This window comes from Tympanuchus pallidicinctus, unplaced genomic scaffold (genome assembly GCF_026119805.1).
Source record: "Tympanuchus pallidicinctus isolate F22 unplaced genomic scaffold, pur_lepc_1.0 scaffold22, whole genome shotgun sequence".
Lineage (NCBI taxonomy): Eukaryota > Metazoa > Chordata > Aves > Galliformes > Phasianidae > Tympanuchus > Tympanuchus pallidicinctus.
In genome coordinates, this window is record NW_026294739.1 from 12,950,053 (window position 1) to 12,972,075 (window position 22,023).

The following is a 22,023-nucleotide window of genomic DNA, read 5'->3' on the forward strand; positions in this document are numbered from 1 at the left end:
GACTCCCTGTACTTAATGCTGCTCAAATTTAGAAAATCGATCCCAAACCTTCCATGATCAAAGTACAAAGATGAGAAAACAAACTCATAGGTAGTTTGCTAAGAAAGGAGATAGGAACAATAAGACAGAGCAGGCCAAGGAAGTACATAGGAGTCTCTGCAAGCAGCAGAGGTGCTGAGGAGCACTTGTATTTGTGGTGCCAATGGAAGAGTTTAGGGGTAAGGTTAATAATACAAGCATTTCTGGATTTCTGAATGAGAAATGCTGCTGAGGTGGGATGAGATGCAAAAGCAGAAGCAGTCAGTAGGAAAAACAGCAGTGTGCATCAGAATGAGGGGTGGGAAGCAATCATCACAGCACCACACAGGACTATATTAACTGGAGAACAGAAAAACAGTAATTGTGACATGAAATGTCATACTTCCATGAGTTTCATCTGGGTGGATAGACTAGGAAAGATGTATTTGTGGAATGTCATGCAGAAGGCATCTGAAAGAATTGTGCAGCGCTCAGCTACAAGCTATGATGCCCAGCAAACAGGCTTGAATGATAGCCAAGTTTCTTTGGGACAATCCAGAACAGGGCTGGGAGATTTGAGAATGAAGATTAAGACCTCTCTCTTTCAGGACTGTTGAAATTGAGTCACTGACTGCTCCAAACAGGTCAGAGGGGAAAAAAATGATAGGAAAAAAAGGAAAAAATAAAATCTACCAATCTAAAGGTATCTCTGCAGTTGCAAATGCTAAAAGGTAAGGCACAGGAGACACCTGGCACCTGGCAGAGATTGCTTTATCAGGATACAATCTTTCAAAGAATATGCTGGCAGTGATCAGATAGGTGATGGGAGGACAACCAAAAGCATATTATGAAAGTCAGGCAAATACTTCAAGAGAAGCAGGTTCAGCTACATGAAAGGTACATGCACAGGGTAGACTGGAGCACCTGTTCTTGTCTTGAGGAAGGATCAGGGTTTAAATGACCTGGCACACTTGGAGGCAATGGACTAAAATGCAGCAAAACTGAGAGAACTGGCATTGCTGGAGCAACCAATGGCACGACAGTGGCTTATTTTATAGATGAAGAACAAAAGAAGTGCAAAGAGTTGGTTAGGTGGTGTAGGGTGGGACACTGCAAGAAGTGCATTAGAGGAGAAATATCACCAAGAAACATCTGATCTGTCAGAGATTTAAAAAAAAAAAAAAAAAAAAAAAAGGAACATGAAACACATGAAAGGAAAAAAAAGCTTTTTTTATTTATGTTAATTGCCCCTCAGAAACAGATCTACAGTTGGGTACTGTGTGTTATTCATGCTTCCTCTTCCTTCTCCAAACACACAAGAACCCCATGTCCACATCACAATGTGATGTTTCCTTCCCTCTCCTGGACCATGTTTGTAAACATTTGCTCACATTCATAAATTGACCCAGGCCTAGAGACATCCTAGAAGGCCCTCATGAATTTGTGTGTGCAGACCTGGAGTTATTGATAGGGCAAACAATTTCAGACATCATTTTCTTTCATCTCTATAAGAGAACTCGTATCTGGCAAGTGTGTATGTTTGTGTTGCACCTGACTGCAGAGAAATCTATTTAGAAGCACACAGGTCAAACATAGTTTGCAAACCTGCTCTATAAAAAGCGAATGTTGGCAAACCTGGAACAGGAAACCAGTACCAAGCAAAAAGACAACTGAAAATGCAAACCCTAGAAGCATATTGTCAGTGTGCATAAAATACTAGATCTTTTACAAGGCCAATCTCAGATTACACGGATTCATGTAAGAAATAAATTAGAAAGGTCAAACACATCAATGTGTTTGAGTCTGCAGTCCCTCCTGACACCTGCAAACAAAGCTAAGTTGATGAGTTCACTGGCACCAGCTAATTGCTGAATGCTTAAAATCCATCTTTCTCAGACAAGCACAAGACAAACAGCTAACTGTTTTCCAGAACCAAGGCAACAAGGTCACTGCCTCCCCATTCACAGCAAATACCAAAAGTAATGCACAAGCAGAAGTGCTTTCTTGTTCCTGATGACATGCATCCTGCTGTACTCCATATCAAGCTCTTTCAAAACCACTGAACAGAGACAAAGGATTGGATTTTGTCTTTTCTTGATGCTCAGTGGTAATTAAATCCTGAGACTTGATTAGTTATTTAACATAGGCTAGTGTTTCAACTTGACTTGAAAGTAAGCAAAAAGGTTAAAGAACTTGGACAGCATTTCTTGTCCTCTAGTTTCTTTACTGTGAATTCAATGGCTTTAGTTTCCAGCAATCAGCCAGAGCAACATAAACATCCCCACCTCCAAACCTCACACGAGGTGCCCTTCATGCCCACACAGCCAGCAGTGTTACTGTCAAGGAAACACCAGCTTAGAGAACAATAAAAAAAATAAAGGCACTGATTAGAAAGCTGCCATTCACACTGGCTGGAGCGAGTAATTGTTGCCAGATGAGAAACAACAAAAGGGTTTAAGGGAAATGTTCCAAGGAGCTGTAACAGAATCATTATGGTACTGGGAACAAAACAAGGAAAGAGCATCTCTTTACAGTATTTCAGTTATTTTAGCAGCCCTGCTACTATGCTTGGCAGCATCCAGGCTGCTCGGCTAAATGTGAGGGATGCTTTTAAAGAAGCAGGAGTACTAGCAGAGTTCTGAGCTTCCCTGAATTCTTCAAGGGAAAGAATAAGCAAGAATAGACATGTTTTCTTTGTCTTTCAGATCTCCAGGGGAAAAAAAAAAAACAAAAAAACCTTATGTTTGAAGAGCTTTTTTTGTTATGCTTCTTGTCTCTAAGGAGACCACCCAGTTCAGCCTCTTCACCCCTCTGCCACCTTGCAGGGTCAGGCTGTCCTAGGCCATACAGCACACAGCAGCAGTGGGGGTCGTTGTGTTGCCAGAACTCATTGATCTTGCACAAGGAAGAGACAGTGGGAATGTACTGAGAATTAAGGAAGACAAAGATCCAGTTACAAAAGGAAGCCTCCAACTTTTTTTTTTTTTTTTTAAAAAACGAAAGCAACAAAAACTATTCTTGCAGAGCTCAGGCTTTCAGGAGTAGAACTGCTGCTGACACAATGTTCTGCGTCAGCAGTTCTGCCTGTAACTTGGCTCACAAAGTTAGCAAATCCCATTTTGTGAAGTCCTACAGCAGTAAAATTGTTTGCAGTTCCCAGCAAGTAGCAAAAAGGAATCATCTCTGTCATACAAAGTTAATTTTTAAGTTGCCATTTACAGGCTCACATCTCTAATTGCTAACAAAGCTATTGAAATAAAACAAACTTCAGAGATGCACACATACTGTCTGCATGTGCTAGTACCATTAAGTATAGTGGCTGACTTGCCACAGCCCAGCCTTGAAATCTTTTATGAACAGCTCCTTTGAAGCTGTATCACACACATCTGCAGCACAGAGCTCTTCTACTGCATCACTCTCTGCCAGATGAACCCCGCAGGGTTTGTGATTCACAGTCGACTGTATCTGGCGGGTGGCATCACAGAGCAAGACAAGATAGGATGCATTTCCCAGCTGCTGCGCTGCATTCTGCTTTGCAGACCTTTCAGAGAGCTCCTTTAGAAAGCAAGTTGCTGCCTCTCATCATTGTGATCTTACTGAGCCCTGCCACACAAACCATTTGTTACTTCTCACGCATGGCAAGTGAGAGGCAAAAAATACAAGAGTAGGATCAAAGTCAACTCTGGGCTGGTAAGTCCCAGTTTGTTTTTCTCTGCACTATAACTTTTTATTCCTATACCTGCTCCACAGTCATGGCATAGAGAAATCCCAATCACAAGCCACAGTGTGGCTTAGATGAGGTAAGAGGGGCTCTGAGCAAGACTGTAGAATAAACTGAATCATTAAAAATCTTCCTGCAGTTGCTGCAAGAAGTGACTGCAAGAGAACACATGTCCACAACTACTATCTCCACCAAGTGGCCCCAAAACAGCAGCTCCTCTTCCCACCATGCTTCATGCTGGAGCATCTACAAGCACAAATATGGGCTGTGAGCACAGTGCAAAGCCAACATACAAGGAGTCAAAATCCTCAAAAGCACTTATAAGGCACAATACAGGTAGGCCAGTATCTGCCATTTCCACAAGAGGAGGAATTCACTATAACACTGTGTACTTCTGTAGTGTAAATTCTTCTTTCTCAGACTTCAGCCAGGGGCAAGTCTATTGCAAATGGCCAAGTTACTCCTCTCTGCCAACAAACAGAAGAATAGGAAGGCTTCTTTTCAGCCAACAGAGCCCAAGCCAAGGCAGACCCTAGGTCCATCTGCTCCCATCTTGTCCCATGCTAGAGAATAATATCCATACTTCTATAGCAACAGATATCTAAAGCAAAAGGCTGATCAACCTGTACCCCACTGTACCGTGCATCAACTTGAAACAAAGCAACTCATTTCAGCACTCTGACCAAACAGGATGAGCGTTTGAACAGCTCCATCCTAAACTCACAGGTCTTTTTGGCGTTTCTGGATTTGAGCACGTGCTTTCAGATCCTCCTCCTCTTGCAGTTGCTTGGCCACCTGCAAGTCATGTTGCACCAGACGATTACGCTGAATGTTTGTCGCCAAGTGATGCTCAACTGGAAATAAGCACAGACAAGAGCCCCAAAAATCAGCCTGCTGAATGTCACAGTGTGAATGAGATGAAGAAATGGGAGGGAGATTCCAGGCTAGAAAGGAAGACAGTCTTCTGCAGGGTAATGTCATTAACTTCTCTACAGGTGGGTAAGCCCCAAATTGAAATTATGTCAGCAGCTTGAGATTGCCTCACTTCAACACTGAGAAGGCTGCATATACGTTTATTACCAAAACAAGGCCTGCACATCTTAATTGCATACAGATTGGTAGGGATTTACTTTTAGGCTTTGTATTTCATTTTCTGGTCCCAGGAAACTACTCTAGATTAATAAAGTGGGGCTGGAAAGAACCATCAGAAGCCAATGAAAATGAGTGGAACGTAAACCATTTCTATGGATTCTTCCCTAACTCACTTTCAAGAAAATCCAAAGAGAGAAACTCCTCTTCCTTCCTATGTAATATGTTCCAGAATCTCACTAACTTTATATTTAGCAACAGAGCAACTAAACACTACAGTGAGCCCTTTACCATACATGGATAATGCCTCCAAGAAAAGATGACTGTAAGAACTGCAGCTTACAGTTTTTGTTTGGTGGTCTCACGTCCCAGCAGTAAGAGTCACTTGAGTGCAAGCTGCATGCTCAGTAGAACCAATGGAACAGCACTAGGACCTAGTACTGCTAGATACCAATGCGACTGGCATGTAGCAAAACAGATTAGAGAGGCCACCTCAGCCCTGACTGAAAAGCAAACATCTCCTGTATAGAAATCACCAGCCACTTGTAAGTTCCTGGCTGTACTTTTTTTTCCTCTCTTTTTTAAAGCATGCAGCTGCCTTGCCTCAAAACGTCTTAATTAAAAGGAAGTCTCCGTTCTGAAGGCAGGCACTAGCAGTTCGGAAATCAGTCAGCAAGCAGGCCTCTACTGGCTGCTCTCAGGTCAGCCTGTAAAACGGGAAGCTTCCAGGCATGCTAGTCATTTCTAACAGCCTCACACAGCAATAAAACCTCAAGCGCACTCCCACATGCAATCTTATTATAATCAGCATAAAGAAACTCCACTATAAATGGAATGAGAAAACTGTATACATGAAATGCAACCATCTCTAGAGGGCAATACAAGCTGGGGTAGAACACATAGTAGTGTTACAGGACAGCAAATACAGCAATGATAACAATACTCCATTAGAAAGAATTAAAAAAAACAAAAGCAGAGAGGATTGCTCTAAGCAAAAAAATGAAAACTGACAACATAAGAACAACGCAGAAACAGTTATCTGCAGGGATACATTTGATTCAATTTGTTCCAAATATTGCTACTTACTTTCTTGTTCCTGCAAGTTATGGGCCAAGGTATGATCTTCCAGGACAGCAAAGTCTCGACACACTGCACAAGGAAACAAAGCCATGAGAATGACGATGAGGAGGAAGGAAGGGGAAAAAGACAAAAAGAAAAAATATCAATACAGATGCTTGGGTTCTGAAGCAGCACTGCCTTGCTCAAACCAGACAAAGTCAGCACTCGGAGGGCACATCTCTGCCCTGCTTCACAGCCCTGGAATGCCCACCACTGGGCTGCTCAATCCCAGAGCCTCTGTTCCCTGCCATGCAGACTTTGAACATGGCCTGCATTCCTCATGCCATGCTACGTCCCTTGCACTTGTCTCCCGTAAAGCAGCACGAAGCCAAGTTTGCAATACAGGCAGCTTTGCAAACATGCCCCACCTTTACATTACACACCTCTCTGGCTTCAAGTCATCACAAGCTGATAACAACTCTGTATTTACCCTGAGCATGGATGAAAAGTGGTTACTGGGACCAGCACTGATTGCTATGCAATCACACCAGAAACTCATCCAACTTGCAATGCACACAAACATTACGCACAAATACCCAACACAGAAAGTTAAGTGACTGAAACTGCAGTGGCTTGAACATGGCTGCAGCAAGAACCCGTAGTGGTTCAAACCTGCAATCTGACATTTGGTGTGCTTGGCACAACGTGCATTCCAAGGAAGCACTTTGCTTGGCATCACTGCACTCTCTAAGACTACTGAGAGCCTCCATTAGCTTTGCCAGGGTTTTACGACAGTTCCGGGGGCTGCTCTCTCTCCCCCACCAAAAGGGGTTTGGAAATTGTAGGGCAAAAGCAGAATACACAGATCTCAAATCCAATGCCCTCTCAACAGTTATGAGACTGCAAGCCCAAAAGAATCACAGGAAACTAATTTCTACTTAGATAAGCCTAACTTGGAAGTGCAAAAGGAAAACATTATCTACCCAGCCCTGCGACAGGAGTGGCTGGATGCAGTCCAAAAGTAGGCCTTGAAATTCTGAAAAACAAGCAACTCGATCTTCATGCTTATCATGAGAAATGACAAAAGGTTTCTTTTTCCCTTAGACACATGAATGAGTATTCAAAACCCATTCAAACCATTCTCGCTCCTTCCATCAGCACATACCTCAGCCATGCCCAGCTCAGCTCCTCGGGCTGGTGAACAGCTGCCTAGCCCCGAGCCTGCTGGGCGTACTCCAGACAAGGGCTATCAAGTCATGTTCAGTTGAAAACTGCCCCTGAATTAACCTATGGACTTCAGACAAAATACAGACTTTCCCATGGAAATTTTAGAGACAAAACTTAGGAGAGTCATTGGGTTGAAGAAGAGCTGAAACTCCCCATTGAAAACGTTGGTGGAAACCCATCTCCCCAAGACACACGTTCCTTTCTCAGGGGGAAGATTCTGTCTTCCCACCAAGGTGTTCTCAGACTCCAGAAGTCGACCTGCAACCCAAGACAACCCAAAACAACCACCCGCAGCATTACCACCACGGGTAATTTTCAGCTTCTTTTTGGAAGCTGTGCTGACCCAGAGACAAATAAACAGGAAGATGAGCACCAGTCTGAAAGGAGCATATTTTTACAAACACCGATCACTTTCACTCTCGAGCTTTCAAAGGAATGCTCTGCCCACACTGTGGGAAAACACAAGGGTTTATTTTTAACTTGTTATGATAGGCAGTGGAGCGGTAAAACAGTCACACACCTATTGGGACAGGGCCACATGCAGCATCTGGTGCTTTGGGAGCAAAGACACACAAAGCGTGCACTGCTGCCCATGGAGCTCCCACTTCAAGGGGAGCCTAAGACCCCCAGGATGTAGGAAAGCTATGAGGGCAATTTCTGAGGAACACATTCATTGAAGAGTCTGAGCAGACACCATTTCCAACCCCACAAAGGGTAGAAAACACTGCAAGGGGAGGGGAAGGCAGCCACAATCCCACGAGTTTCCTTTCTCTCACAGTGACACATGCTGAGATGTATCAGGATGCTCCTCAGCACCCATAGGGCTTCACAGGTTTTTAGAAGAGCTTCTGACTGCAGCCAAGTTAGTACTTTAACCAAAAATCCCGTAGAATGTGTCAAGGATAAGCTTTGGTGCATTTGAGGGCATTTTGCAGATGACAGACTGAAGATAAGGCTGCACTTCAAGCAGCCCTCCCCTCAAGGTCAAAGGCAGTGCTTCAGGGAAGGAGGGACAAGCAGCAGGGTGGAGATGAGGACAGTGATTACGGTAACAATCCCAGAGTGACTCATTTTAAGCATGTACAGTTCTGGATGGTGCAATTAAGGCTTTCTTTTTATTGCATAGGATATTGCATTGAAAGGATACTGAATGCTAACTAGCAATGAAACACTTCCAGTTGGCCTTTCCTATAAATAAATGCTTCCTCCAGCCACCAACCACAGCTGTTTCAGGCAGCAGTGCTGCTCACAGGTAACATACTCAGGGTGTCCAGCATTCAGGAACACATTTTTATGGGATGGGGACAGATGCTCCCCAAAAAGTCTTTACTCTGTGGTCCCTAATGCTATTTAGTTTCACAGAATGATGGTGAGTCAGCCACCTCCCGCTCACACAGCATCACCCAGCCTGCTGGAAAGGTACCTTTGGCTCAGAGGCTGGAGCTAAGCAGAGATATCTCAGTGCAGCACCACAAAGAGCCTGTCCAGATCCAGGGCTGTGCTTTCACCACATCTTTCAGAGCGCTTCCTCCTGGAGGTTTGATAACAACAACAGGAAAAAAAAAAGGAAAAAAAAAAATCCCACCCACAAACTAGAAGGAGAAAACAGCGTTGTATTTACCACAGTAGGTCTGTGAGCAAGTTCATTGCACAGATGCCTGAACAGCTGTACAAGCAAAACAAGGGAGTGCAGAAGCAAGGGCGAACACTTCCAGAGCTGCACATGTGAAGCATCTGCAAAGATTACGAAATTGCATCCCAGCCCTTCTGAACTCCCTTCTGCTCCCCGTGGCATTTAAGCTGTCGTGTTGGTCATGACACTGAAGGCGCTGGCAGACCTTTGCTCCATCCTCACCTCCTCAGAGAGGCACACGTGCACAGGACTTTAGATTCTGTGCTCCATTCTGCTCACGCCCAGCTACACTTTGCTACTCATGTGGGAAAAATCACGGTGACAGAAATATACTTGGGTGTGCAAGCAAAAAGGCAGAAGGCCTGTGGTAGAACACCCCTGCTCTTCTCCCAGCAGTCTTGCACCAAGGCCCACAGAAAGTCTCACCTCCTCCAGTGAGCTTCATTCCTACAGCACAACAGGGATTTTTTTTTTTTCACCTATTTTATTGTTTTAACGGATGGCAGTTCTCCTAAATCCATGAATGGCTAACTGGAGCATACAGACTTCACCCCATGAGGCTGAAGTTGTTGGCAGAGCAGAAGGAGATGTTCATCACTGCCTGAAACTTGGCTGGACTGAATGCCCCTAACTCATCTGAGCACATTATTCCCAAGTTCTGTCAGCCTGAGAACAACATGCAAAGGAGGATGAGAACATCCCATTATGAATGGAACAGAGCGCTGTCAGCCAGCCAAGTGGCAGGAGATGGGGATACCTGCAGCAAATTTGGGAGTGATGGCAAGTGCCGAGTGCTCCGTCAAGATGGACCCAGTGTTCACGGCACAGAGCCTGGGACAGCTGCAGGAAGGCCAAAAAAACCAACTCTCTCCTTCCCTGAAGTTGCATCCAACAATAAGGCTAATAGGAAATTACTGAAGATGTAGATTGGATGGATGTGGTCTGAAATGAAGCTACAGCAGCACTGAGCCCTCATTCTCAGCTCATTATGTGGCATTACTGGCACTGGGTTCATGCTGAGAAATAGGACAGCCCCAGTGACAACAGAACCACAATTCCTCCTCTCTGAGAGGCCTTGCATTGTGGAATAAGCAATCTGTTTACCTATTCCCTAATTGCATGGCTAAGAAATGAAAAGGTAAGATTGATGCTTGTTCACCGCTGAGAATTAACTCAATTTCCCATCCCCAGGCCCTGGCTGCAAGCCATCAGGCAGTCAAACAAGCAGCAGGGGCACGATCAGAGCAGCTGCAATCGGCAAGTCCAGCAAAGCGTGAAACACTGACAACAGGTTTGCCCCGGGCTGATTAAACCAATCTGCTGGGTCACAGCAGGGAGTGTGCTGGGATGTGCACTTCTGGCACAGCTGTGAACAAAAGCGATGCCAGCACAGGAATGCCAGTAGGGAAAGCAATGGCTAAGGCATGGCAGGAAGCACAGAATCATATCATGGAATAATTAAGGTTGGAAAAGACCACTAAGATCATTTAGTCCAGACATCAACCCATCACGCCATGCCCACCATGTTTCTCAGCGCCATATCAGCACAGTGCTTCAACACCTCCAGGGACAGTGACTCCACCACCCCCCTGGGCAGCCTGTGCCAGTGCACCACCACTCTTTCTGCAAAGAAATTTTTCCTAATATCCAACCTTAACCTCCCCTAGCACAATTTCAGGGCATATTTCTCACCCTACTTGGGAGAAGAGGCCAATCCCCACCTCACCACAACCTCCTTTCAGGTCGTAGAAAGCAACAAGGCCTCCCCTGAGCCTCCTCTCTAAAAAACCACACTTCCCTCAGCTGCTCCTCATAAGACTTGTGCTCCAGATCCTTCACAACTCCATTGCCCTTCTCTGGACATGCTCCAGGGCCTCGGTGTCTTTCTTGCAGTGAGGAACCCAAAGCTGAATACAGTACTTGTAATGCAGCCTCACCAGTGCAGAGTACAGAGGGACGATCACCTCCTGCTTGCTGCAGCATTTCTGATACAAGCCAGGATGCTGCTGGCCTTTTTGGCCACCTGGGCCAAAACCTGAGCTAGTGCTGGTTCATGTTCAGCCAACTCCTGAGTAACACTACCAGATCCCACCACAAAACCCACGCAGTGGCATGCGATGGGGAGCTCGTTTGCTGCAGGGACCCAAAAGAGTCTCCCTGTAAGCCCCATGCACAGGCCTCACTTGCTGCTAGATATTCAGCCCCAAAATGCGCCTTTCTAAGCACCGCTGAGGTACAGGGCTTTTGTGAGCACGGCTGAAGCCCTGCCTTAGGTACAGCAACTTGGCAAAATTTCACAAAATAATCTTTTCCTCTTTCTATCCTGCCGCACCACCTTCCTCCAGCATTACCTCAGCCTCATAGCTCAGCACTTTAACACTGAATTGCTTCAAAGGGAGTGAGGTAACCACAACAGAGGAGCTAAGGCAGCCCTCAATCCTGTATGACTGAGGTAGGGAAGGGCAGCAGAGTGAGCAGGGCCTCCAGCAGGCCATACCTCACTTGTGCCTGGCGGCCTGGGCCACGCCATGTGACATCAGCCCAAGGGCTCCATGTTGGTGCTGGCCTTCTGATGTATCCCGGGAGCCCTGCCAGCTCGACACAGGCACACTCCCAGCATTTCCTTTAGGGGTTTAAAAAAACCATCCCTTGCTCCCCATCCCCTCCCACTCCCTGCATTCTCCCCCTCAGCATCATGTGCTGGATGGTTCACAAAATAAATGAGAAGGTGTGAGTCATGCTTAGCTCCAAACATCTGCAGTTTCTGAATCCTGAAGCAAAGGACAGCAGGAAGGGGAGACAGTGACACAGGAGAGAAAAAAAAAAAAAAAAAAGTTTCAGCAGCTAAAGCTGCTTCTTAAGGCCTAGAGAGCTAACAAATTAATTGGAGAGCAATAAGCAGAGCCTGTTCCAAACCAGCAATCTTGGAAAGATGCTGAGTTAATAAAACTGCAAATCAGAAAGAACAACTGGCACCACAGGGACTATATCAGCCAGGTGAGTGCTCCAAGATTTCCTTGAGTTCAAGATGACCTGGCCGAGCAGCCCTGGCTGGGGAAAGGGATAAACCAGGGGCAGCTCCAGAGGGACTGCAGTTCCAGCACCGCCTGTTCTGTGAGATACATGACCTGACCTCAGTGCTTTTCATTTCCTTCCTGCCTCTCCCATTGCACTGAGAGATTCTTGAGCTTGTGCTAATCCACATCACATCTCAGCAGCATTCCTGGGACTTTGGTCACCATGGGCGACCAGTGCCAAGGAAATCAACTTCACACAGGGAGAAGATGGCTCCTGAGAAACAGACAGGACCAGGCAGGCTGGGGAAGGAAGCATGAAGAAGCTGGGCAGCCCCAATTGATAGCAAGCAGAAAAGTCTCTGCTTTGCTCTTAAAACAGAGCACAAAATATCTCCACCACCAGTGTGGTTTGTTGTTGGTTTTTTGTTTTTTTTTTTTTAATTGGCAGTTCTGGCCCAGAAGCTAAAAGCAGCTTGGGATTTGGGAATGAGGTTATCCTTGCTGCTCTAAAGATAAATGCTTTAAGGTCAAGGGTATGAGAACCTTGTGCTCTCTGCACCATTCCCCAACAATAAGCTGTCACCTGTCCAACCTATGCTTTGCAATGGAAGTTTGCATATATTTTGGAACCAAATCCTCAGAACACAAGCCTATTTTGTTAACCTGCCTTGAAATAGAAATCAGCAGCTCTCCCTTCAGGAAATGTCTTCTCTAAGCCCACCAGTTTGGCACTGTCTTTTCAGTAAACACGCCTGTGAACTGTACTCTAGAGCAGTCCTCAAGCAGAGATAGCATCTGCTGAGCACTCCAACAGAGGAGGTGACGTGCTTGCACAGACAAAGAAGAATCTCAAAGATTGCAAAAAGTAGCACCACAAGGGACCTCAGAAGGTCATTTCAGATCATGCCCCAAAATGATTGAAATCTCTCATACTGTTTTTATTACAGACATCTTTTTCAATGTTGGATAATTCCACCCTATTTCATCTTCAGTCTTTCGAGATAAGAGCACTTATCTGCCAAGCTTAACACATAATCCATAGGTCAGGAATGTTAAATACCATGTTTTTGGTTTTCAGAAGAATACACTGAGTTTAAGCACTTCAAGCTCACACATGTGCTTGAAAATGACTTTGATCCTTCAGGAGTATTAGCACACTTTATGGAAACTCAGCCCTTTCAGCCACATCCTGCTTGGTTCTCCAATGCAGCCCCCAGAGTCACAGACTTGACCAGTAGCTTGGCCACTGTGATGCCAGAGCCAAGCAGCAGAACTCAGGCCACCAAATATTATTCACAATATTCAAAACACAGCTAAGTTTGTATGTGAATGAAGTTAATCTTTAACTATGGATGAAAACAGAAGTCGCTTCTGCAGCCCTCCTCTCCAGCATCTGACACAACTTCAATTGACTCAGCCAGCACTTGTGCAACATGAAAAGCTAACAGGACAGAAATTTTCCTAGCAGCCAATGCCTGCACTGCATAACAAATACCACTGCCCCTTCCAAGTGTGTTTTATCCCTACTTTGCCTAGGGGTGAAGCAGTGTGCATGCTGGGGAAAGGAGAGAGGAGTTACCTTTACCAGGAGACCACACTCCCTGGCTCACAGATGTCTCCACAAGCTGTAAGTAACGAATGCCCTGAGTGGTGTCCTATGGATCATACGATGCTGTCCTTTTTTGGAGGTTTTCGTTGTGCGTTTTTCTGCAGACAGGATGTCATGGCAGTTTTAGTTTTAAGTCCAACACCACTCATTTAAACCGGTGTAAGGGAACAAAAAAAGTCTCCTTTCACGCGCAACTCAAAACAGCCACCCACTCAGCAAACTGCTCAGGCATGGAGCTCACATCTCAAGGGATCTGCGCTATTTACACTCCCTGCCCCCACTGTCATCTCAGCAGCAATCATCCTATTTTACTTTGATCTGGTAAGTAGCTTTCACTACAGCATTTTAAACAATTTTATACTACCCAATTGTTGAAAGGACACACTGATTTCCCAGATAGGTAAAACTTCTGTTCTTTGCTCAGCACAAGCTGAAACCCCTCACTCAGTTCAGCAGTTTCTCTGGGGAGGGCTGGCAGGTTGCACCCCATGGGTTGAAACAGCTCCCAGGAGCCACAGCACCCTAGGATGCTTCATCCACATTTTAAACCCTCCGTTTCAGGCAGTCATGAATAAACTCACAGAGCAGCTCCACAGAGATGGAGCCAAGATAATTCAGTGTCAGCTCTCCCAAGCTTCTCCTCCAGCATAATCCTAAAAGATAATGCAGCAGAATGCAAGAGAGCAGGGGGCCAGGACCAGGCTCTCAGCACCTTTCCAGTACAAGTTCATGCATCACTTTGAGGACTCCATGCAAGGCTGACTGCTAAAAGCTGATGCTCTCACAGAAGGTGCCAAGTACCAAGAAGAGTTCCAGTTCCTCTTAAAACCCCTCAGTGTGGTTTCACACCCCAGTGAGCTTGCAGTCATTTGGAGGAGCAAGAGAAGTATCACTTTCTTTCCAGTGCCCAGATGACTGCAGCCAAACCAGAGACTGCTCCAAAGCTTGTACTAATCCAGAGCCACAGCCAGACCGATGGCAGCATCAGCACACATGCACAGACAAATCAGGTTTTATTCATTACATCAGATATGCAAGAAGCAAAGCTCCAGCAGGACAGGCCTCAGGGCAGTCCCTCAGGCTCACTCCAGCCAACTGCTATGTTCCAAGCAGAAGGTGTCAGAGCTGACTGCAGCATGACTTCCAACTGACTCCTGCAGATTCCTATCAGCTCCCTTCTTCCTAGGAAGGAGCACTCCTGTCTGCCGTCTGCCCAGCCACTGCCAGTGCTCGGGATGAGCTGCTCTGTGATCTGCTTTCTGAGGACAGCCTTCCTTCATAGGAAGGACAACAGCAAAGGACGCTCTGCCTCATTTTCAACTGCTTTTTATTATTTTTCATTTATTTACTTCCCCATTCACCAGCCCCTTTTGGGCGCTCTCCCCCCCTCACTTCCCACACATAAGTTCTCCAAGTTCATTAGTCAGCTCTGAAGAACACAAAGTACCAAAGCTGGCTTCAGATCAGTCAGACCTTCACAGCTATCTCCAGAAGAGCCACAAGTCAGCAGAGCTACAGTACTGAGAACGCACGTCTCCCTTCCTGTCAGAGCCCCGAGTTGGAACCCTGCCCTTAGAGCAGCTAAGATCAAAACCAGCAGGATAAGATGGTAAGAATACAGTCCCAGCCTCTGGAGCCAGATGGGCAGAGAGATGAGGATCACAGTGCAAACCTGAAACAAGCTGCTTTGTGGTCATGTTCCAAGAACTCAAAATTAGCTTAAGGACAGCAAGAAGTAAGTCTTTTCCTTTGCAGGGGGAGAGGGGGACGGAAGTCAATCTCCTCTATACGATACAATATACACACCAGCTTAGGGACTAAAAAAAACAGACAACTAAAAATCAGGACCCAAAGCAAAAGGTATCTGAAGAAGGCAGGCAGGGCTGAGGCAGGGCTGCCCATCCCTCCTGGCAGCACCAGGCAGTGGGAACACAGGGCCCTCAGGCGCTGCAAATAACCCCAGCAGAGCCCAGCCTCTTCCCAACACAACTTCCTTCGGAAACCTGGCGCCGGCTGCAACGCCTGCAGGAGAGCAGAGCGCTGTGAACAGCAGCTCCACGTGCCACAAAAACAGCCAACACCCTGATGGCTTGGAAAGCTCCCAGGTCTTTCCTTGCCATCCTCTACTGCTTCACCCCAGTGATGTGGTAGTGCTGCTGGGGCACACTGCAGCCTCCTGTCCTGTCTGGTTATAAGTGGCCAAAGCAACGTGCACTCATAGCACTCATTTCACAGTGCCTTCAAGTATTTGCCCCTTTGCCATCGCTAACTGAACATCACATAATTAGCCCACATAGCACTTCTTCTTTTCCCCCAGCCACAGCCTGATTCACGAGAACATGTGGGAGAAGGAAGAACCACACAGACATGCATACACAAACTCTGTGCACAGTTTTTTAAACTTCCTCTGAAAAGAGAAGAACACACCTGCTAACCACTGCCACTTTCTGTCCTGAACAGCACTCACCAAAGGCACAGGTGCTCTGCTCTCCTAGCAGCAGTGTGCCATGGCTTACAGGGCTAACCTATAGTGAGTGGGGTGGGGTCTTTTTTATGTACCAAGAGATGGTGCAAAGGCTTTTATTTTAAAAAAGCATCAATATGCTTCTATGTGGCTGGCTTACCACCAGCTCTGTAAGGATACAGGGCTGCCCTGCCTTCCTGGGTGGAAGTGCCCAGCAGCCCTAAATTTCTGAAGTTTTAAGGCAGTTTTAGCAACTCCCCAGTCATCTTTCCGCAGTCTTTTGGCCTTGCAACCAGCGCTAAGCAGAGGAGCAGCAGCAAGTATGTGGAAGGCAGCCAGCTGCACACATGCTGGGACAGGGACGAGGAAGCAGGGAGGGAACATGTCACTTTGTCCCACAAATCGTCACACTGATGTGAACTGCAAGAAGGAAAACAAGGCTCTGAGCAAAAAGGAAAACAAGACTTATTGCAGCAAAGCAGAGGCATTTCATACAGCCCTGAGACACGCTTCCCCAGGCAGGGCTTCCTTGTGTGGCCCCAGCGTGGGCACTACTGGCCCACCCTGGTCTTTACAGCTGCTGTCTCCACGTCCTGACACGCACGAGCTTTCTGATGGGAAATTAAAGATGAAGCAGAGGCCCACAGTCACAGTAAACACAAGGCTGTCTGCAAGTCACTGCTCAGACAGCAGCAGTGGCACTGTCTTGTACTGCCAATGGGGGAGAGCCTCCTCCCTCACTGCCACCTCCAAGAGTGCCAATGGGTAAAACAGACCATTCCTCCTTTATCCCAGCTCCAGCACTTCTCTGCTCATCAGTAGCTAAGAAAACATATGCGTGCAGAAGGCATGAGTGCAAGTCTGGAAGCTCCTGGCTGCCAAAGGCTGCTTTTTCCTTTTTTTTTTTTTTGTTCATGGCAGCTCACAGAGGGCAATGCACAGGATGGCAGGGATGGCAGGAGGCAGACCTGCCTGCTCAGAGCCACAAGCACAAAATGCTAATCCTGCCCACCTCCTCTGCCAAGTGCTGCAGACCCAAGACAGCTGAATGAACAATAAAACTTTCACCCAGATTTAACCAGAAGCAAAATGAGCACCAGCTACTGAATTTCTGAACGCTGGAAAAACAGACCTCCTATTACTCAGAAGAGCTGGACATGAACCAATGACCTAGAAAGAAAATCCCATTTTCATGTCCCGTCAGCCCTTGCCCTTGCTGCCCCCAAGCCATCCAGCTTGCCTGCATTTTTCAGAGTGCTTCTCAGAGGAAGTCACCAAGCAGAAAACTGTGACACAGCACATGATGCTTCATGAAAAAAACACCATCTGGAGCCAAGGGGCACAGTGCAGGTGGCTGCAGGGTGACCTGGCTGATCAGCAGCTGCTCTCAAGAGTTGCCCCCATTACACTAATCCAGCTGGAATCCAACCCTTCTACACGAGCACAGCCCCCACCACCACCCCCCTGGAAAAACCCCAGCATGGAACCCACCCCCACAGAACCTCTTCAAAACATTGAGCCCGCTGGGGGTTCTGATAGACATCAAGTTTCCTCCTTGCAGTGCCCTACTGCAGAGCACACAGACACCGAAATGGTAAGCTGATAAGATCAGGCAGTCTGCTGCTGGGGACACTGTCTGTCTGGCATTACAAGGTTCACCCTGCAGCAGTGCCACAGAGGTCAGGTTAAGCTGCAGAGGTCAGAGGGAAGGTGCTGTGGCTGAGAGGAAGATGGATGCTTACCACAAGCTTATTCCATTTGTGATAAGGCAAAAAAAAAAAAAAAAACAGACAGGCTGCCTGCCCCTGGGGCTGCCCCAACAAGGGGAAAAATAAAGCTCCAAACCCTTCCTCCTCACCCAAAGCAGCATCGCATCTTTTACTACCACATTTGGGAAACAACCAGAAGCACTTTACTTATGAATCAGGAGCTCCAGGAAGTCAAAGCAAATGCTTAAGGAAGAGCAGAAGTCAGAGTGAGCATTGTTGCTGCGCTCTCAGGGTGCAAGTAAAATAAGTAGAATGGAGCCTAAATGACAGCACCGTGGCTGCATAGATTCTACTGACAGGTGCAGACACACTGCCCTTCTTTTTCTTCTTAATGCTATTAAAAATAGTACTAAATGAGAACTTCATCCACTGCAATTCTCCACCATTCTGAAGAGCTGTGCACTACAGGACCAGGGTGCTGGGTCTCCCCTTCTCTCTCCCAGACCCCTCTTCCTCTGGGAGGGCTCAGGGCAGCACTGAGCTCCGCAGCCCCAGCTCTCATCTCTGCAGGGAAGGATGGCTGCCAATTCTCACTTCTAGTAATGCATCAGATCTCAAGAGATGAAAGACACGTGCAAACAGAGCTCAAGCCAGCTTGTTGCTTGCTTTGCAAGTAACCAATTAAAATAATATTTCCAGGATTCTTTTGTCCCTGAAAGACTCACAGATTAGACCTCCAGTGTAAGAGATCTGTGTGCAGACAGCTGAGCAATGCCCCAGGGAGGGTCAGACGAGTACACACAGATCCAAAGCCACTCTGTGAAAAGAGAACATCATAGACACTGGAGAGGAGAGCAGAGACACTCAATCCACATATTGCAGCCACCACCAAAGCCTTCAGCAAACGCCTTACAAGAGCTTTGCTAACCACAGTGGTCAGAGCAGGCACTTGGCATGCCTGGAAAGAGGTTATAACACCAGGCTGCTGCACAAGGTCTGGCTGATGCTGGAAATGAGTGCTTTAAGGGTATATGTTATACTAGTAAACCAAATAAAGCGGACTGGATGAACTAGCTTTCACCAGCAAAGCCCCATCTACAACAAGCCTTCAGCTAATACAGGTGGCTTTGAAAATGAAAGAAAGAAAGAAAGAAAGTAACCACAAGAAGGAAGCACCAGGCCGCAGCTGGTGGATTTTCACTGCACTGCACAGCAGCAACCAGGCTGTAAAACAGCTTTAAGACCACAAGAGAAGAGCCGGATGGCACCGTCACATGGCTGTCCCAAGGGAAGCACTGGGAAAGGACCCACACAGCCCCCCAAAGGGAGCTGAACAAAGTCCTCACACCACAACAAAGCATGGAACCATGCTGTTAATGAACGACTGAGCTGACCTTTGCCCAAAATGGAGAAAGGGAACGTTTTGTGGTTGTTTTTTTTCTTTTTTTTTTTTTTCCCGACAGAAGAATCAACAGTGATTTCTGTATCAGAAGAACAAATATTTCCCCAGGCACGGAAGGTGATGCATTTCTTCCCTTGGCTGGCATTCACTGAGCATGAATAGACCTAAACCAGGCCATACCTCGGTTTCAACACTCCGCACAACAAAAACAAATGATATCACTGAACTGAGAACTCGGAATGGGCCCGAGGCTCACCAGAAAGCAACTCGGGCCTCGGCGGCCGTGCAGGTCGGAGCTGCTCGGGGCATCGCTCCCATCCAACGGGGTGGGGCGGACAGCAGCCTCGAACCGGGGTCCCCCGGAGGCGCAGCGCCTCTCACCGCAAGCGCAGGTTCACCCGGAGCCCGCTGAGCGCAACCGAGCCAGCCCAACCACGTGCAGGCTGCCCTCGCAAGGCTGTCATCCCACCGAACCGACCCGCTGCAAGGGTTAACGGCATTCATTTTCTCGAGCAAGCACGCGCAGGCAGGCACTGAGGACGGGCAACGCTAAAACCGGTCGCCACAATTTCACGTTCCACCCCGGCTCCCGCGAGCCGCAGGGACGTGCGGGGCAAAGTACAAAACGGGATTGCGGCAGAGCCCCGCACACCCATCCTCATCCCCATCGCGGCTCCGGGCACCGCTCCCCGCATCCCAGCGCCCGTACCTTCCTTGACGCCGGGCAGCTTGGACTGGTCGATACCGATCTCGGCCATGCTGCTACAGCCGCCGTGCGGGGCGGGCAGGCCCCACGCTGAGGGCAGAGCCGCCCGCGCCCCGCCGCACAGCGCGAAGTTACCGCGGAGGGATCCGGAGCGAGCGGCCGTACGGCGCGGCGGAGGGGACAGAAAGCGGCGGGAGGGGCGGGGCTGTGCGCCGGGCGGCTCCGGGCCGCTGCCCTTTGGGTTCGGCCGCGCCGATTGGTCTTTGTTTTCCCCTTTTTCTTTCCTCTCTGCTTTCAATCTCCCTCTCCCTTCCCCCCCCAACCCCCCGGCCGTTTTCCCTGATTTTCCCTCCTTTTCCGTTATTCTCCTTTACTTCTCCCTATTATCCACATTTCTCCCCCTTTTTCCCGATTTCCCTGTTTTGTTCCCTTGTTTCCTTCTTTTCCCCTTTATTTTCTATTATTTTACCTTATCTTCCCCATTTTCTCTTATCTCCCTCTTCCCTATTTTTCTCATTTTCCCTTACTTCCCCTATTTTCTTCCCTTTTCACTTATTTTCCCCCTCTTTCCCTAGTTTTCCCTCATTTTCACTTTTAACCCCTTTTCTCTTATTTTCCCCTTTTACTTTATTTTTCTTAACATTTTTCCCTTGTATATTTTTTCTTATTTTCTCTTTTCTTTCTTTTTAGATTTCTTTTTGCTTTTGTTGTTGATGATGGTTGTTTTTTTTTTTTTCCCCTCCTACTCTCATTTATTTCTCAGTCCCTAAAGCAGCACCTTGCAAGGCCATTAACCCTTGCAGCATGTGCACACAAGGACCAGCCAGAAGAACATCCTTCACTCATTACCAGCCCAGTTTTTAACCTCTGTGCAAGCATCTGCTGTTGGACATAAGTGGGCACACATATGAGCATCTAAGCAAAGGATATAAAGGTGGGGAAGGGTCTGAAGGGCCCTTCCAACTTGTGATGTCCTATGATTTGATGCAAGAGAGCAGCCTTCTGACTCCACATTTAGAAACATCATCTCCCAGTTCAGTGTTTCAATGTTCCTGAGCTCTCCCTCATGCACACAGCTCTTTGCTCCAGTCTTCCCTAATGAATTTGTATCCTCTTATCTGGCTGAGGCCCAAACCAGCCGCACCAATTAGTCAAAATTCCTGAGCTCTCTCTGCTCAGGTTTCTCCTACGCAAATTATGTGGCTCCTCGTGCCTTCCTCCAGCTCTGTTAATCATGCAGATGTGTTTACCCTTGCCAGACTCACTGATGCTCCTGGGGAGGAGCAAATCCAGTGAGCAGCATTCACCTGCTAAGTTCCCAAGGGCAGGGTCCTGCACACCAGGCACAGCTCTTTCCTTGCATTTGTGACACTGAACTCCTCTCATCTTAGCTTGATGTCGAGATATTCTGAAGAAATCTCTGAAGGTGGAAGATGGCAGGAATCACTTGAAGGCCACAGGAGGCTTCAAAGACCAATGGAAACATGAGAGTGACTGGGGGGCTTGGAAATGAGAGAAAATGAAGCAGGATCCAGGAGATGTATGACTGATGCAATGCTGACACTGCAGCACAGTCACATCACATCTTGTGGTCCCAAAGAACAACTCCCAGCTCCCCCTGTGTCTGAAAGCCTCTGCCTCCAGGCAGAAAGCATGGAAGCTCTGTTCTGCTGGGCTGACAGCAGGTTTTCCACTGCAAACTTTACAGCATCCAGCTTGAAGGTGTGTTTCAGTGGGTCAATTAATCTCAATAAAGCTGGGGAAAAAATAACTAGTTCTTTTATTTAAGAGCACCAGGAGTTCCTTGTGCTGCTCCATTCCTCCTGCAGGCCAAGAAACAGCTCTGTGCCTTCTTCTTAAATAAACCAGGCACCCCTCCTAGTGCCATGATGTCATCTCAGGACAGCAGGATAATAACTGTGAAATAAATTGGGCCTCATCAAGATGCTCACTTTCAGAGCAGCCTTTGTTAGAGCTCCACTAATGACTGCATGGCAAACTCCAACTGATGAGGCTGCTCTGGGGGTAGGCAGAAGATAATGATCCCGCAGGCAGGAATGCATCCATCATTGCTCAATGCAAAGGGATGGAAAACCAGTTCTATGCATCTCACAGTAATCAAGTGTCACACAAACCTGTGTCAAAAACTCATGGGTCAGTGGTGACAGGTGATCACATTCCCTCCTACATAAGCCAGAGCATGAAATGATGTCTTTCCTCCTCTGAGCACTCCAGTCATTAACCTTCCTGCTTTTCCAAACAACCAAGGGCACACATTAGGAGAGGTTTGAATTCCTATGCCAAAAGGGGCCAATGAGAGGAAGCAAGCATTGCAGCACTTGGCAAGGAGCAGCAAGAAGCAGGTGTGC

The 22,023-nt window shown here is 47.2% G+C and overlaps 1 protein-coding gene across 3 annotated transcripts in view; it reads right to left on the bottom strand.

The window, feature by feature from the left end:
* CCDC50 (coiled-coil domain containing 50) overlaps positions 1-19,847 on the bottom strand; it is a 39,508-nt gene extending 19,661 nt beyond the window's left edge. Inside the window, exons 1-3 of one of the 3 annotated variants that reach the window (XM_052685787.1) lie at positions 19,658-19,847; positions 5,915-5,977; positions 4,464-4,593 (exon numbers count right to left, since the gene is read on the bottom strand). In XM_052685787.1, the coding sequence (XP_052541747.1) occupies positions 4,464-4,593; positions 5,915-5,977; positions 19,658-19,706 (242 nt within the window). In that variant the 5' untranslated portion in view covers positions 19,707-19,847. Of the gene's footprint in view, positions 1-4,463; positions 4,594-5,914; positions 5,978-19,426; positions 19,464-19,657 lie in introns of those variants that run through there. The other 2 variants (XM_052685789.1, XM_052685788.1) reach the window with 2 other exon arrangements.
* Between the last annotated feature and the right edge of the window lie 2,176 nt (positions 19,848-22,023).